General features: G+C 38.5%; 1 protein-coding gene across 32 annotated transcripts in view; it reads left to right on the top strand.

Annotated features, from left to right (window-relative positions):
- LOC122787386 (receptor-type tyrosine-protein phosphatase S-like) overlaps nucleotides 1-18,812 on the top strand; it is a 3,272,784-nt gene that overhangs the window by 2,751,017 nt on the left and 502,955 nt on the right. For all 32 annotated transcript variants that reach the window (XM_044054059.1, XM_044054057.1, XM_044054056.1 and 29 more), the window contains one exon: nucleotides 9,376-9,629. In XM_044054059.1, coding sequence (XP_043909994.1) covers nucleotides 9,376-9,629 — 254 coding nt within the window. The remainder of the gene's footprint in view (nucleotides 1-9,375; nucleotides 9,630-18,812) is intronic.

Genomic DNA, 18,812 nt, shown 5'->3' with positions numbered 1-18,812 from the left:
GGAAGCAGTATATGGATATTAGGGTCACTGTTGACCAAAAATATAATCACATTTTTGAGAGAAAAAAAGAGGAGAATTGACAGGGATTTGATTGAGTACAAGGAAAAAAAAGAGTTATCCTAAACCTAGGGGGGTTGCTGACACTTTCAAATAGATTGAAGTTTAATAACAAAGGGGACACTAGCCCTAGAGATTACTGGGATGAACAAGAAACTGAATTGTCTCAAGGTGAGCCTAGTTTAAACTACTAGGACCCTGTTGAATACCCAACACTCAGGAGGTCTGAGAGGCACCAGAACAAGTATTCCAATAGTTATTACTGGAGGGGCAACAATATAGGTTGGACCAGTGGGAAAGGCAACAGGAGGTATTAAATGAAACACCAGCCTTATACCTTCAGTCTTTTACTCAAGAGGAGCCTATATGTACCTTTAGGGGATACAACATATTTAATTCTAGTAGCCTGGACATTAAAGAGATTTGTTTTTCATTATTTTATTTATATAAGGGATTCAATTTTGTCCCCAAGCGGAAGTCGGACATTAGTAGAGTAATTATTGATCATAAAATGTTTCTGTGGAAAAAACATTTTGAAATAATGATGGGTGAAACAGAACATAGATTGGTCCATGAAGGTCTTAAGAGAAAAAGTATTTTTTAACCCTCCCCCCACCTTCAGTTGAAACATTTTGAGTTGATGGTGGAGAAAGAACTTAACATAGCCATACTGAACAACAGATTTTCACCTAATCTTACCACTGAGGGGTATAATCTATTCAATGATATTAAGCACAGTAAATATGTAAGGGTTATGAAACCAGATAAGGGAGGGGGGTATGGTTTTCATGGACACCACTATTTACGATGCAAAAATGTTAGACATCCTTGGGGAACCTGGAAGGTATACCAGGGCATCCAAGAATGAAATCAATATTGCCCATCAGCGGATCCATTTAGCTTTGAATGACTTAATGCTTGAAGGTTTGATTGATATAGGTACTCTTGAATTTTTAACCAGTGATAAACCCCAGATTCCCTCTATATTTGGGATACCCAAAGTACATAAGGATATAAATGATCCCCCACTTAGGCCCATAGTGGTGGCTGAAGGATCCATTACTGCCCCCTTAGCAAAATACCTTGATGTAAAGTTGAAACATATCCCCTAATGAGAGCAGTTTGTTTTAAGGGACTCGTGGGACATGTTAAGGTGTATTAAGTCTGAATTCCTACATCCACAATTGTTGTTTGTCACCATAGATGTAGTTGATCTATGTGGATGTATTCCACACAATATTCGTTTGGTTTGGTTTGAGGAGGTAATTAATGATTGTGGTGATTTATCTTTCAACGAATTTCGAACATGTGTTGAGTTGGTGGATCTGGTGCTTAACAATAATTTTTTGTTCTTCGAGGGGGAATTTTTCCATTAAATTAGTGGGGTTGCTATGGGCACTAGATGCGCCCCGGTATGTGCTAAACTTGTCCTTATGTACTGGGAGCAAAAATATGTTTTGGAGTCCCCATTTAAAGATTGTTGGTTCATCTACAGATGGTCTTTGGATGACATAGTCATCTTTTGGAAGGATACAGAGGATAGATTGAAGGAATTTTTGGATTATATTTCCAAGAGCACTAGTTTTTTGAAGTTTACCTATCATTGTGCTAGAGATGCCTTAATTATTTGGATATCACCGTCGGGAAAACACCAAGTGGCTTTAAATCAGAAATCTTCAGGAAAGAAACATATTCTAACGCTTTCCTCCACTTTAAAAGTGCCCACCCTTTTAGTCAGAAAAAAGGTATATTGAAAGGTCAGCTGGTGAGAGCTAGTTGTATGACCCCTGAGGACAGTGACTTTGACTTAGAGGTATTGAAGTTAAAAGAAATGTTCACTGAGAGGGGTTATCCTAGCGGATTGATAGAACAGTTGGCTAAGGATGTAAAAGAGGGTCGGCAAAGTAGATTTTGCCCAATAATAGGGATGGACAGCAGCGTGGTGGTAGAAGGGTCCATTGGACCAAGTACTGATGTTGCACCTGTAAGTAAGAATTATGAGTCTTCTTTACCACGGATTTTAGTGGGGATGCAATTGTTATTAGAGACATTTTGAATAGCGAATGGGGTAGATTCTCCCAGTTGTCTGACCTTAGAGGAGTTAAGGATACTTCTCTCATTTGTACTTTTAGAAAGGGTCCGAATATTAAAAATTTGATAGAAAGAAGCTTTTCAAATAGGACTAATCATTATAAATTAGGGACATACAAATGTGGTAGATACCCCCAGTATCCTCTGATAGCACAAGGTGAAGTGGTGACTGTAGAAGCATGTAGCAAATGCATAGCTACGACCAGCCGTTCCTCATGTGAATCTATATCTATATATAGCTAAGTGTGGGTCCTGTCCCGCTTTTTATAGTGATAAAACAGTGAGAAAGCTGAAGAGACGAATATATGAGCACACTAGGGACATTCGTAACCAAAATGTTAACGCCCTATATAAACACACACTGGTTTGTGACTAGGCTGTTTTTTCTTTGTGTGTGTTGGAAGAAATTCCCTGTGATGTGAGAGGTGGTCAGTAGGAGGCACAAATTGAGTACTGTGAGTTATATTGGCAGGTTGTCCTCAAAGCCTACAGGGAACTTGGATTAAATGAGAATGTTTCCCTTTTACCTGTCCTGAAGTTAAGGGCAGCAAGATTGTAATGTGTAGATTGTGCAATATTTATATACGTTTTTTAAAAAATTGTTTTTACAATTTTAATAAAATTATTATACATTTTGGATAGTAATATTTAGGATAATAAGGTTTATGGTTACAGTTTTATACATGTTTTTAAATGAGAACACATGACAGTTTACTTCAGTGCAGTGTTTGCATGGAGTCCAATATGCTTATTTTTGTTCTGTCTCTTTAAATATTCCTTACGTTAGTAATAGCTTTGAGTTTACTAATTATTCAGTTTGATTGTAGATATAAATAGAGGTGTGATTTTACTTCCGGTATTCATTTCTGATGAAGTGTTTTGATGAAAACGTGCATAATAAACTAGTGGCATTAAATACCAGAAGTGCCTGTCTTTTATTCATTTAGGATGATTTGCGGCTGTACATCTACTGGAGTTGTTTGAATCCTCGGTCTTTGGAGTGTTCTGAGTGTTTTAGTGACTGAGGGTACCCCTATCTGATTCACTTTTATTTAATCATAGTTAGTGTTTCCCAAGGATCGAGTGTCCTTCAGAAATCAAGTATATTTCTTCCCCAGAGTATTTTTTTGGTTGCCTTGAAATCAGCCCATATATTCATTCCCCTTTTGTCTTAATGGGTACAGAAGCCAGCTCAGCTTTTCCATAAAAGTGTATTTATGTGCTAAGAAATACTGACTTCATCTTTTTTGCCTCAGGTAAGAAAGGACCAACAGTGACCAAGGAAGCACTGTTCAGGTAGATTTTTAAAGGTTCTCTGCTAGCTCCATGAGTGAGAAACTCAAGCTCTAATACTGAGTACTTTCCTCTTAATTGGTCCTGTCACTGGTTTATCTTCTTGCCAGCCAGCATTTAGCGGTTTTTTCTGGAAGTTTGTGTTCTTGGGGATAGATATATGCTTATGTAATAATGCATTGTATAGTGTCTAAAATTGCTTGTGTAAGTGCACTCATCCCCTGTACCATGTCCTGCAAAATTTTCTTTTCTTTTGACACATTTCAGCTGTTGGTCCTTATTACTAGCAAAATAATTTGTTCTCATGCCCTTCAAATTATTTTTCAGTACTGAATAATTCAAAAGGAGGGATAGGAAAGAGGTTATCTTTGTGCCCGATAGGTATACCAAAGACTCCTCATGTAGGAGAAGTACTCACAAGAGGTAAATCCACACTCTCCACAGCCTTCTAGGCCTGTTGAGGGTGGAAATTGTCCTTAATTTGTGGGGGCGCAGTCCTGTTCCATTCTTTCATTTTCACAAGGGACTTGAAGCATGGAATGGGAACACCCCAAGCTCCCATCCTGGTGGCTGCCTGCCATAGTGTTTGTACTGCCTTTTCTTCTGTCTGACTGGCACAGGCCTGTCCCCACTAAGTCCTCCTATTTGAATACTGAGAGCAGTCATGGCCAAACCTTTATCTCCAGTGTTGTAGTAGAATAACCGATTCAGGGTGAGCCTGTGCCACTTCCCAGGCATAAGAAATCAGGCTATTGCCTGACTTTTGGAGATATCTCTATTAGATACAGGTGGCAGGCTAGACGGAAACCTCTCCTCCTCATATGCCACCTTTGGTGCACTCATAGCTGCATGTGGGCCCAATTCAGATTCACATTAACTCATTAAATGCAGTGAACATATGCTTGTGCAACCCATGGCATTGCCCTGATTTCAGAGCTATCAGATATCATTGGAATGTCAGGACAGGGAGATGCTTATAGGAAAACAGGAAAATCTTTATTTCTTTGATAGTCAAAGTTTCTATCTCTTCAAGTTGCTTGATGACCGCATGCGAATGATGAATCATTTAGGGAAGCCTTGTGTGGTGGATGGGATTTTGCTTTTGTTGCTTTGAGCCATTCTTTGGTTCATCAGTGATGGATTCCCATGTCATCACTACCTTCAAGCAAGCCTTATTTTCATGTTATCATGGAAGCCAGGAACCACTCTTACTCTACTGATGTACTCCCACTTCTTTGCTAGACTATGCAAACTTTTCTAAAATCCTTTTAAATTAGAGAGGTCATGCAAATTCATACTTTTAGACTATTTAACCTGTATTGATTATGTTTGTATGCAGCACTTCTCCCTTTCATACATATGGGGAGTGTGCTTCAGAAATTTCAATGCATTCCTTAATGGGGTTTACAAGTTCAACTTAACTTTCCATTGTATGAGATTTTCTGTTCTTACCAATAATATCTTCGCAGTATGGTTCTAGTTTAAAGCTTTGTGCTGTAAAATATTTCAATTTTTTTTCCCTCAGTTCATCATCTTCTATAGCACATAATTTAATTTGCCGACCTTCATTTCATTTGCAAAGTTAAAATCAGTTAATATTACATTGAGAATCCTAATTGCTGTCTCCATGGTCGGGTTCTTCTTTTCTAGCAGTTCACCATTTCATAAAAAATGTCGGATGTTCCCACATTCAAGAACATTTGAGTGCCCATTCCTTTGATAATATTTGCTGGATACATAACAAAGCATGCCCTCTGAGCGTGCTAGTTCTTTTTTGGGGTTTACACAATTCAGATCACATTCCTTGTCGGATTACAAGTCAATATGTGCACTGGCATTGCCTTTGTTTTCTTAAGGAGGGGCATGGTGCTGAAATCTGCCAAAAGTACCAGGGGTTTCATCTTGCCACTTAAAGGTGCCATTGAGAGAAGACTTTTTGGCTCATCTTCTGACCAAAAATTGTGGTGGCTTTTGAAAGCTTTGTGTATGAGTATCAGTAAGGGGGTACACTACACAGTCCCAGGCAAGGGTCTGGAGCATCATTACCTGGGCATATTCTTGACTTTGAGGAGTTATTTCTGGATCTTAGAGAAGACTGCAAAGGCATAAGCTTTGAGTCTAAAGGAAGGAAGTAGAAGGCATCCATCTGCCATGTTGAGGGTGAAGGCAGCAACTTTTTAGCCTCATCATTGTCTAGTGTTACATACAGATCCACTTGAGGAATTTCCCAGAGAGATGTTTTTTGTTAAAAAAAAACCCCAAAAAATGACTTCCGTTTGTTACACGTTACCCTGTGCAAGTACATACCAAAGCTGTCTGTCAAAATATTCTGTTTGTCTGGTGGTTCAAATCCCATTCCCAATCATTTACTGCTTTTCTGCACAGAAGGGAAACCTGCATTCTCCCTTGCTATTGTGTGCTACAGGTCATGTCTTGTTGTCTATATTTGTGTGCAAGACACCTGGTCAAAAATTGGTCTGAAATGCTTTCCTAACTAAAGACACTTTTCTGGTGTCATACTAACAGCATAAAATAAATCATTAAATACATTATATGATCTCTCCTAGCTTAGTCTGAAGCATCTGCTTTTAGAGTCTGAGATAGCAATGAAGGCAAGAAAGACATTCTCATTCAGGATGAAATGTACATGCCACATTAACTCATTTGCATTTACTTGCAGTATTCTGATAATTTATTGTGAATAAGTTGAGGCTTTGTTCCATATTTTTGGAGCTAATGCCATTCACGTAACTTGTAGTTCAGTCTTTGTGTCGCTGAAATGGCGTTTGGTGTTTAGCCATTTTGGTGTCGTAATGTAGTCCTCAGATGGTAGGGATATGTACTCTTTGTGAGACTGTCTGTTTACAGTTTAGAGAACAGAATCTTGTACTGGAAGTCAAATCAAACAGCCTTGTGCTTCAGAAATTTCCTGTGGAAAGGATGAATTGCGATGAAGATAAGTGCCCTTGGTATCCCAAGTTATCATTCATAATTGTGGTTAATTCAAGAATTAGCTTCTTTGCTAAAACACACTTTTCCATATTGCATAGATGCAATGCTGTCATTTATTGGCCCTATTTTGGAGCTGCAAAGAATGCAAGTACAGGCTTGACGTAACATTTTTTCTCCAAGGGTGTGTGTGTGTGTGTGTGTGTGTGTGTGTGTGTGTGTGTGTGTGTGTGTGTGTGTGTGTGTGTGTGTGTGTGTTTGTGTGTGTGTGCGCGCGCGCACGCGCACTTGAGTGTCTGCCTGTCTGTCTCCTGGGGTGAGATTTTGACAAAATTCGTTTGCATAACCTCTGGGAATGGTTTGCATAACCCACTTGTCTGAAGTTGAGTGTTGCTGTTTAAATAATGGTATAATAAGAAAACTTTCACAGTGGGATGCTGTCTTATGCTTTGCTTCTTCTTTATAGGTTATCTTTTGCCTCTGACTAAGAGGAAAGTGAGGGTACAGGGGTATTTTAATACCTTCCATGTTTGCATCTGCTTGTTTGCAAGTTGAGAGAAAGTTAGTGTATTTAAACAGGAATCTGGAATTTATTCTGTGGACAGTCCCACCAGGACAATTGCTGTGGGCAAATCGGGTAGTACCAATAAGCATTTGTCCTTAAGGTGCATCCTGCTGCTGGAGCCCATTTCAGTAATCTTCTGTTTTGTTACACATAACTGTTTCCCACATTAGAAAGATGGTGTGCTGCCCTTATTTGACTTGTTGCAATGAAGTGTAGGTACACATCTGAAAACAGAACCCATCCAGTCATGTAGGAGCTATAGACAATTCAGCTGCTTTAAAGCTATTTCAGTTTTAGAGATCTTATGTACAGTTAAATGATGTAAACTCCCAGAACATGGCTTTTCATTCTTGTATCAATGATCAGACAGTGTTATATTAATGTTCTAATGTGTTGTTAAATTTGAAGTGGTGCCCAGTTTTGGATGATAAATGAAATAAGGTATGAAAAGGGCTAAGACAAGGTGTTTTTAAAGAGATTTTTACTGTATTGTTGAGACAGCAGTCCGTCAGTGTTTCTTCCATTTTTTTTTTGTTTGTTTTCTAGGATTTTCTTGAGTGCTTTTCCTTGAGCATTTCATCAGCTGATAAAGTTTCCAGAGAGTTCTAAGCTGGAGGTGCATTCTTAACTGGGAACATGTTTAAAAGTAGCTATCAGCATTGCTGTTAGGCACAGTGTGGATATTCCATCCGCTGATTTGGAAACCAGTTTGTAAAGTGGTTAAATTGTAATATAATGTGTACAAAATTTGATTTTCTGAACACCCAGAGTTGGGAGTTCCCCTTGCCCCCTTTTTGCCAACATCAGCAACTTGAATTTGTATAAAACCAAGTTTTAGGCATAGAAATCCATCTTCTATTGCGCTGTACTTTCTGATCACTGTATTTCTGCTAGAGCTGCTATTTAAAAACATTACATGGAGTTTTTCTGTTGGTTATGAAAATTAATATGTGCAGAATTAATGAATTTGAAGCATTTCCTTTGAATAATCACATCTCATTTTATCAACACTCAAGTTATTTAGCCCCAAAACATCTAAACCTGGGGCGTTTGCTAGTCAAAAAAACACGACACTCACAAGGTTAAAACAAAAACATTTTTTTTTCTTTTGTAGTCGTCAGCCCCTGATGTGGTGCCAAGCCGCACTCCCTCAAATTATGCATATGTGTTTGTATTTATGTTGTGTATCTATATACATCAACTCCCAAGATCACACAAATTCATAGAAGCTGTAGAAAGTGATGAAAATGCAATATTCACATTCTCAGTCGTCATTAATTTTAACTGCCATTGTAGGAATCTGGCAATCTTTGTGACAACATTATAAGTGTCAATCAGCTTACCACTGATGAACAGTATGTTTCCCCGAAAGTGAACTAGTATTTTGTGTACATCACAGTAGTCATTAGGATTCTTTATGAGAAACGCATGGGTTAGCTATTGTAACGATATAAAATTGAATACTTAGATCCACAGAGATTTAAAAGATTTTCTAAATATGGATCAAGTGGATTGTCTGTGATCTTTACAAGTTATTATAGAACCTTTGAAGGTAGGATCAGCAAGACTTTAGTCACATTATTGATTGTTCATTCACTGTCACATGCTAACACATGAGATTTAACAGAAAGTGCTGAAGCAGGATAAACTTCACAAAAGGAGTATTCATGCATATAAAACTACTTTTATTGTTTCACACAGACATCAAAGAAAATACATTTTACTTTGTGAGATTGTGTTGTGCATGTTGTCTGGGATGTTGAAGTGATAAAAGTGGTGGTCTCTAGGGCAGGGAAAATGGTTATTCCAGAAAGCACTGATGCACAAAGCAGTTTCTCAAGTAGATACACTTGAGTCAGAAAGGCCATAAGGATTTCTTCATCTTCCCATCAGCTTCTGCATGTCCTTCACATTTTAAGCACCCTCCACTCTGTTGTAAAATACAGAGAAGAATGCAGTACCAGGCATTTTAGGGACCTGAAGTTTTATAGGACTGCCATGGCAAGCAAGTACTGAGGGTTAGATTAACCAGGTGTATTGTAGACAGGATATGCAGGATGCAGAAAAACAGTATGACAAGTATTTGTTTTATTTAGTCTCTGATTTGTGTAGAGAGTATCTGTTAGTACTTAAGTGAAAATTTTAACCTCCATAAATGTACTAGTCCAACATTTAGTTGCTAAGTACAAACTTACTGCTGTACCTTCTGAAGTCATAGATATTCAGTAGCTTATAAAGAGTAGCAGTAGCCTAGGTGGTATTTAGTTCTCTACAACCAAGTATGCATGCTGCAAGTGGAGCAACAAAAATGCATATTACTCTCTAATTGTAAGGTAAATTTCAGTGATATGCAGAGAGAGACAGAGAAACGTCTGGTATAGATTCTCAGCCCTTCATTTTATTTTTCTTTCTATATTTAGATACAGTATAATGGGAAAAGTATTGATGTTGGAGGACGTACCACCAAGAAGTTAATCACAAACTTGGAACCAAATACTCACTATAAATTTGTACTGACCAATCGGGCTAACAGCTTGGGTGGATTGCAAGAGACTGTAGCAGCCTCAACAGCACCTTTAGTACTGAGCACCAAACCAAGTCTGATTCGAAAATCTGACCCAGATGGCACTCTGACCGTTATGCTTCCAGATGTTGAAACTTCAGTTCCTGTGAAGTAAGCCTTTAATTCTCCTCTGACATACACAGCTCTGTTCAGTAATGCATTTGTTTTAAATATGGTGATTCTTTCTTTTCTGAAAAACCAAGAAGTCACTAGATTTATCATAAAATGAGTTAAACAGATTAAAGTGCTATTATGAAAGATGAGTCAGTCTGTTATAGTTGTTTGTTTTTTCATTCTGTGTTGCTGTATTATGCCTTGCATATTTCTAAGGTGCACGAACCACATATCATCAGACGTTAGTTATACCCATGGCTGTAGAATACACCATTGTAGCAATGGGTTAGAGCTGTGCCATGCAAAGTACAAATGTACTGTTTGTATCTGTCGGTGTTTGTACCATGATGATTTATGGTTAATGGTTAATCTCCTTTAATTTAGTATTACCCAGGTCTTACTTTACTGTTTATTCCACTGAAGCTGCCACACATATGCCAGAGTTTGAGACTCCAATTTTATGCTGTTCAGTGAGTCTGCTCCATCTGAGAGGTATTTAAGTATGTGGTATAGGTGAAGCAAGTGGTAAGAACATGGTACCATAGGGATTTTTTTCCTTTTGTTCTTCTGTCCCATGCCCCATTAAGATATCTCTTTCACTTGTGCATACTTTCAATGGCACTAGAGCACATCCTTCTTGCCTGTCTGCTAATGCTGTTTGCGCTGGTAACTGTGATAAATCCCCTGATGATCTCTGTTACTTTCTTACTAAACTGGCATATACGTAACCAGTAACCAAAGAGTAGGTGTAGGTGTACTAAGGATTTACCCACTGTTTTCATGGTTTGATCATTAATGCGAAGCCCGAGTTGTTAAAGCCAACTGTGGGTAAATCCTCATATACCCACACCCACAAGTAATTGCTTGCCTTCCTTAAGTAATGCCTTTGTATAATGGCGCTGTAATGTTTCTCTGCTTTGTTTCCTCATTCTTCCACATTTGTTGATGTACTGCACATGAGTATAGGACTTAAATTCACACGCTTACACAGTACATCAGTGCTGTTGAAAACAAGCAATGGAGAAAGTCTGTTGCTTTCTGTTGTGTTTTTTTTTTTTGACTGTAAAATTGTTATAGTTTAGAGGCATGAGAGAGACGGGGCAGAAACACAAGGAAGATCAGGTATTTTTCTTTAGTTCTGCAGAACGTGCCTGATCTTTCTTGTATTTGCTGCATACCTTTCGACCTGTTAGGTCCAGAAATGTGGACAAAGTATTACATAATGGGGGAAGAAGCTGCAGAAAAGGTACCAGTTGTAAATGTTGCTCGTATAAACTTAGAAAGCTGCTAGAGTAAGAAGTTGTTTTATTGTGCATTGTCTGAATGATATGAAATCTAAAACTGAAACGCGAGTTATTATTTAGTGACTTCACTCCACAGTGATTTATTGAAAAACCACAAATTTTATGAGGAATAGACAAAATATGAAGCAAATATCTGGGCATTCTGTAAAAATCTGGACATTTGAGATGTATGAACTATCTTATACTAATATAAGAACGTTCATTCGTTCTTCAGCAGTTGGACTTTTTTTCTGTTGATGTATGCTGAATTTACAGTGGGCACACTGGTTGGGCTTACCAATCAGTGTGCACATTTTTGAAATGTAATGAGCTATTGTATAATTAGTCTGAATCAACAGACTAAAAGTAGGAAGCAAGAATCGTGTCATTGAGAAACAGTCCTTCTGAGGGCTGAATAGTATGCTACAAATATTGCCCATGAAGTCTGGTAGTGTGATTCCTCTAAGCCAGTAGAGTTAACCATCAGGAGAGCAAAAAAAGATAAAATGTGGTTACAAAGTTTGCTTTTCAGTTCTAGCTAGCAAATGAATATTTTTATGTTCACCATTCCTAACATTGCATTCAGGCATTCATTTTCTGTTGGATTACCGGCACTTGCATGTGACAGATCACTATGAACAACATGGTCTATAGTAGCCATTTTTATGTTTGACCAATATACGAAGAACTTTACTATAATGAAAATTAAATAATTATATTTCTGTTTTTTTCAAATTGTGCAATTCAGAGTTGTCTACCAGATTGGGGAATAGGGGGTACAAGGTAGCTTTCCCTCTGTAAAAACATTGATTCTAATTGTGCACTGTTGTGTTGCATTTATGATCACCTTTTGTAAGTTCGGTATTATTAGATCAGTGTTGTAATATTTAGCAGTACTGAATTTGGTAAGTTAAAGTAGTCACATTTCAATAAATTATCTCTCCATTTAGGTGGAAAATGAGTTTATAGCCCCATGTCCATTAATATCTAGCAGCAAGTGGGTATGTTTTGTATTTGTAGGATATAGAGTTTTGTACTGACAATTAGAGAAATGAACATTTGAACACACTGTAACATTACTGTATATTAAATTGCCTTGAGACAGAGAATGCACCATAAGAAAAAAACATACTTTATAAAGGCACAGCTAGACAAAGGATAATACAGTTCCTATCACCATATTGTTAAAAACTCAACTGCTCTGTTCCTGTTGCTGGAATACATTGTGATGCAACATCATTACGTGTCTTTACTTTGATGTGACTGGGAATTATACCCACCTAAAACCCAATAACAGGCATCTCTACTTACCAGATGTCATTATGTTATGCCCATTACCATGTTTTTGGAATGCTCTGGTTGAAAGAGTAACATCACTGCTTATTACTTTACCTTCAGACAAGGAAATCTCAGCCTCAGAAAAGCCCATTTAGACACCACTTCTTAAAGACTACCAGCAGGTCATGCACATGACAGTGCTGTTGGGATACTATCTTGCCCATTTCTGCTACTAGTCATCAGCTGGGACCCTGAAGTGAGGGAAAAATAAACCTTTGCCATATACCCTTGGTTCTTCTGACCGTCAGTCACTAGTTCCAACTGAACCATGTTTTGGGATTTATGAAGAAAAATTCTGCCATATGAATCGAGGTATGCTTGTTGTTTTAATGTGCTTATGTGATTGAGGGATTCATAAAAGTCAGACTGGTGACAGTTGTGAGCTGCTGAAATAAGAGTACTGTGCTAACACAGATTTGGACTGTAGAAGTTTGTGCAGTACTGAGGAATGCAAGTGAACATTCCTGCGCACTGTTCTGCCATTACTCCCAATGCATAGAGAGACTGAGAAGGGAACATAGCACAAGGTGGGCAGGTGCATATCCTACAATAATGAGTATGGCATGGCACTGGGACTCCAGTGATTCTGAGAGTCTTCCTCCACTCCTACCCTCATGCTGTTTGGCTAATATTACATGGAGGAGGCCAGTCCCATGACTCCCATCTCTTTACAGTTCCTCTGCTTCTGGTCCCTTAGTCTTATACCTCTGCTTCCAAAAGTCTTTGTAAATCTTGCTTTGTGCTGCTTGCTTTGTGTCTTTCTCGTGCAGTGGTATGTGAACAGTGTACTAAGTAATGTGAATAGTGTTGCATGCCACAAAATTGCATCTGAGAGATGGTTATAGTAGGAGTACCTGGGCACTTCAGTACTGCATTTCACTGGAATCTGTGCAGCAGGAATGATATCATGCTTCACTGATTTCATTGTAGGGAAGTGGTTCCTACTATGTTTTCCTTTTGTTTTTTTGCATAAGTTTACAAACATGTAGCATGTTTAATTTTTCATCCCATTGTTTAACAAAGAACAGTTGGTAATAATTTAAAGCATCATTAATCATCTAAAATCATACATGTTAACCTGTTTTTATCTATACAGCTGGTTAACTAACTACATTTTTAACTTGTGAAAGTTGTACGTCCTGTAGTGATGCACCTCCAGAGGATCTGTAAGCAATGTTGCAGGAACACGTGGAATGCATTGAGTGTTTCATCCTTTGCAGAATCAGTTATTTTGTCATTTGTGAGATCTTTGATTTCTCTGCATTAAAGGTAAATTTTCCTGAACACTGCAGGGGAGTTGATTTCCCTGCATGTTTTCTCCCTCGCTTGATTAAGTTTTCCTTAAAAAAGTCTACTTTTACTGAAAGATGCCAAATTCATTTGTTTTAAACTGCAATCGTCATCATTATGAGCATTTTAAGCTTGATTTAACAAATTGTTGATGTTTTACCTCTTGAGTCCTCCCTGTGTTGAAGTGAGACCTGATGCATTGCTACAATAAATGAAGCTGCATAAAAATTCTCTCTGCATAGAACTGCCATTAATTAAAATAGAGTAAAATGTTTAAAAAGTGTGTATGTATCTATAACTATATCTGTGTGTGTGTGCTCTCCATTCCTTTGATTGAAAACTCAAAATACTGAAACTTAAAATGTTGCAAACTCAAAATGTTGATAATGAGAATTTTCCTTTTCCCACTATTTCATACCTCTCAACTGTCCAAATTTTTGCCTCATATTTTTGGCCTATTCCTCATAAAATGTCTGTTTTTCTGGCAAATCGCTGAGGAGTGAAATAAATAATGTCATACGTTTGAGTTTCAGACTTCATTACCTTCAGAAAATGCATGCAAAGACATGTTGTTGGTCTAGCAACTTTCTAAGTCTGTATGGGCAATATTTAAAACCTGTCCCTATTTTTGAGCCTTTGTCCCCCCATTATTTTAGGCTTTGTCCAGATTTCTTGTGCTAAGTGGCCTCTGAGAGGTCTGAATTATACATTCTGAGAGATGGTGTATATAATTAGCAAATGGTGTTGGGGGTGCAAGAGGGTGACAAGTTTTCAATATTCTGAGTTTTCAACATTTTGAGTTTCAATATTTTGAGGTCTAGATCATGTGTGTGTGTGTAAAAGTAAAAAAAAATATATATGTATATATATGTATATGTATATATATATATGTATATGTATATATATATATATATATATATATATATATATTTGAGGAGCCGTAGTTTGGTTTGTGTCTGCATCTGTATTTTAATATTTCTCACACATAGAAAATAAAAATACACCCAGTTGTAGTCATTGATAATCTTCTTAAAGAACTAACTGAAGTGGTTTATGCACTTTTACTGAAACATTGTTTTACATCTTCACAAATCTGCATAGTCTGTGTTTGACATTTACTGCATGTCTTTGTGACACAAAATTTAATCTTTTGCTGTTGCATCTTTTTATGACTGTAGTCTGTGTATCATTATTGTGGGGTGAAGTTATTCCACAAAGCTTGCAGGCTATATTTCAGAAGCGTTATGAATGTTTCTTATTATTTACCCACTAATGTAAAAACTGATCTAATGTCTGTTACAAGTAGGATTTAGGTTCTTCATGATAACAATGATGACTGCACCTTCATGATGTTGTCATCGCAGCTTCTGGCAACCATATTGCAGCAATCTGTTCAAATGAGATGAAAGCGGTGAAAATTCTGATGAACTAGTGAAATGTGGCATAATGTAAGCCAACACTCTCTAGCTTATCTGTTTTACTTGCTGCTAAGAAACACTGTTTGCATAATTTGCTTGGTATTCTACTTGTAACCATGCGAAAGTTTCTGGTGTGAAAAACAAAGAAGTAAGCAGTTAGATAATCCCTGAGGTATTACTTGCATTACAGATCTGAATGGCGAGGAATGAAATAGGCATTCATTGGCTAAGACTCACTAAATAACGACCAATAGATCAGTTTCTAATTTCACATACCTCAGAAAATGCAGTGTAATGCAAAATCAATTATTCTAAAGACTTTCAAACTTTAAAACAACAAAATCATTATCACCTTTCAACACTAAGTACCTTTCATCCCCTGTGATATTTTACTCTTCCAGAACTGTCACCTAATGTAAAGAAATTTATGCTGCAAACTCCCACAATCAGCTACTGGCAGTTTACAAAATTTTGAAATTTCAGTATTGTATTCCAGTAGCACTCGGGTTCAGTATTATTAGGATTCAAAAAATGGATGGAACCTGCATGTGCGTGTGTATATGTATGCAGTTCAGTTTATTTGGCATTTGTTTTATCCTCAAAATGAACTGTGCTGGATTTTTACCAAAGGTTCATTTTACTGAACGTTCTTTAACCAAGTGTGATTGCATGAGAGTATTTGTTTGTTGCTGTTAGAAGTAAGACCTAGGTAATGGGATAAATAGCTTTAGTGTGCGTTTGTTTTATATGATGTGTGTCCTTTTGTCCAGTGCAGTGCTGCTGTTAAGGACAGAGTTTTTTTGGAAGCTAAGGTGCAGGACTCAGGTTGGGGTAAGGATAGGGTTCGGATTAAAATACATGAGTAATGAGGAAGCCCCCCTTCCTTACTCACTTGTGTTAACTCTGCCCCTGCATCTTTCTTTTGGAAAAATCCTTTTCGAAACAGTACTAATGTTCAGACAAATTATGCCAGATGGTATTTGGTGTTTTTTTTTTTTTTTTTATTTAAACTGATGGGTGTGCTCGGGGAAATTGTTAAGGTCTGTACCTTGTAGGTACAAGGTTTGATTCTGACCTCAGGTTATTAGCTAGGTTTAGAATGGCTCTTCAAATCAGTTTGCTTAATATTCACCTATAAAAAAGACAGTCTTTCTTTTGTGTTTAGTTTAATGTGGGCAGTTTACATTTATGTCAATGTCATGTGCTACAGATTTTAGTTGTTACTATTAGTATTTTATCAGTGTTATTGACTAGATCCATATATAAGTGTGTACATATATATATATATATATATATATATATATATATATATATATGTGTGTGTGTGTGTGTGTGTGTGTATATATATATATCTATATATGGGTCCCCTTCAAAACATCTAAAGCCCATGACATTGAATTTCATAACATCTAAGTACAAATCACATGAAAATAACATCCCCTCCACATATTGTTTGTTTGTGTTTTTCGGATTTTCCCGGTTAGGGGTCGCCACAGTGGAACTCCAGTCCGCTAATGATTGGCAGTAGATTTTTTACGTACTGGCTTGCCGGGCCTAACGCACAACCTTCATTGAAGGAACGCCCATTCAAGCATGTCGCTACACAGAAGACGCTCTAACTGAGAATCGAACGGGCAACGTCTAACTGTGAGGCGACAACGCTACCGCAGCACCACCACCGCAGTATCCCCTCCACATATAATGACACCAAACTACCAAACACACTTTTTACTACGTTTCTGCAGGGGGGGGGCCTGATACAGTGGGGTTAGGAAATTAACTTTTTCCCACTGTAGTGCGATCTTGGAGTTGGTATATTTAATTTACGGGGGGGGTGGTGCAGACTACCAAACACACTTTTTACTATGTTTCTTCAGGGGGGGCTTGATACAGTGGGGTTAGGAAATTAATTTTTTCCCACTGTAGTGCGATATTGGAGTTGGTATATTTAATTTACGGGGGGGGGGAGTGCAGGGAGGCTTGCCCCCCTGCAGAAACAGCCCATGTCCCAATACTCACACTCCACTTTCCTAAGCACAAAGCACCCTGGAGAATATTAGGGTCCAACCTAACACACATACTGGGCAACTTCAACTACCCCTCTATCAACTGGGAAAATACTCATGTACTAATACACTTGCCCAACATTTCCTGGAATTCATTAATCCCAATGACCTGGACCAGTTCATTCTTACCCCCACTAGAGGTAACAACATCCTTGACCTGGTCGTTACTAGTATGGGTGACCTTTGCTCTACACCAGTAGTCAACCCTTCCCTGGTTAGATCCGACCACAAACTAATCACCTTGGAAATCCACATCCCTCCACCACCCCCCACCCCGCAAAGGTAACCACCATGAAAGACTTCTTCAAAGCTAACTTTGGGCTCCTAAAAACAGAGGTGACTAACTTCACGGCACCCATGCAAATGGAGAATAGTTCCACGATCGCCAAATCATATACCAATGCACTGTACGAACATGTACACAAATGCATGGATCCCGCCATACCCAATAGAACCAAGACACTCTCCTCCAAAAAACGGAAGCAAATCTGGTGGTCCCCTGCCATAAACAAACTCTACAACAGAAGGAGGAAACTGATGCGGATTAAGGTGATGTCCCAAGACTGGAAAAACTCCCTTATCAGCCTCAACAAAATGGTGAGATCCCTCATCAAATCCTCTAAAGCTAGCTATGAAAACAGAATTGCAGCAGATAGTAAAGAGAACCACAAGGCTTTCTATAGTTATATAAAGAATCTCCACGGCAATACCCAGATTTGCTCTGAGCTACTGCACAATGGTACCTCCTATACTGAGCCAACAGATATTGCCAATATACTGGCTGACAGATTCATAGGTTCATATGTAGGTACTAGGCTATCGGCCCAAGGGCCTACGTAAGCCTAGCCAACAAGGTTCCCTGGCTTACACCACCCAAGAAAGTTATTTTCCTGTGCCACTGTCGAGCAGAGACACAGAAGTGATCCCCGGGGTGTATTTCCTATTTCCCATCCACTCATCAAGATTTTTCTTGAAGAGTGCTAATGAAGAACTTTGCTTGACATAGATGGAAATCCTTTTCCAGAGTAGGGGAAGTCTCTGGGACAGGAATCTATCCCTCCAGCATGTCGTGTTAATTGTGGTGACAAGGTTTAGGTCCCTAGAGCATGTAGCGCGGAGGGATTGGGATTTCTTTAGGTGTAGCATGTCCAACAGCTCTGGGTTTGACATAGCTTTATATGTTAGGCAGAGATCACCTCAGAGTAGGCGATATGCTGCGGAGTAAAGCTGGAGTTTTTTGAGGCGGTCAGTGTAGAGCATTTGTTTGAGGCCAGTAATCCTCTCTGTGAGGTGCTTCTGTGGCCTTTCCAGCTGCTGCAGATGTCTTGTGAGGTAGATTCCAAAAGGGGCGTTGTACTCTATAATGGGTCTAATGAGTGTCGAGTAGAGGGGAACAATGACCTCTTTTTTCCTGAAGGAGAACCCTTTTTATGATGAGGTGTGCCACGTACAAGGACTTCCTGACTACTGTGGCGATGTGACTATCAAAGGAGAGACTACTGTCCACCTGGGTCCCAAGGTCTCTTATCACACATTCGGTGTTAAGTAGATTGCTGCCTATGTGGTATTTCATGGGTACAGAGTTTTTACCAAAGGGGATGACACTGCACTTTTTGGCATTGAGCTTGAGGCCATGGCTCTGACACCAGGCATCTGTCTTAGCCAGGCCCTTCTGTAGGATGTCCACATCATTTGGGGACTTGACTGTGGCTCCTAGTTTGCAGTCATCTGCGAACGTTGTTAGCCAGAGGCCTTCTGTGTTAGCCTGTACTTCAGAGAAGTAGA

The sequence above is a fragment of the Protopterus annectens genome, chromosome 13.part0 (genome assembly GCF_019279795.1).
Source record: "Protopterus annectens isolate FY-2018-M chromosome 13.part0, PAN1.0, whole genome shotgun sequence".
NCBI classification, from domain to species: Eukaryota; Metazoa; Chordata; order Ceratodontiformes; family Protopteridae; genus Protopterus; species Protopterus annectens.
This window is presented reverse-complemented; position numbering and strand designations above follow the sequence as displayed.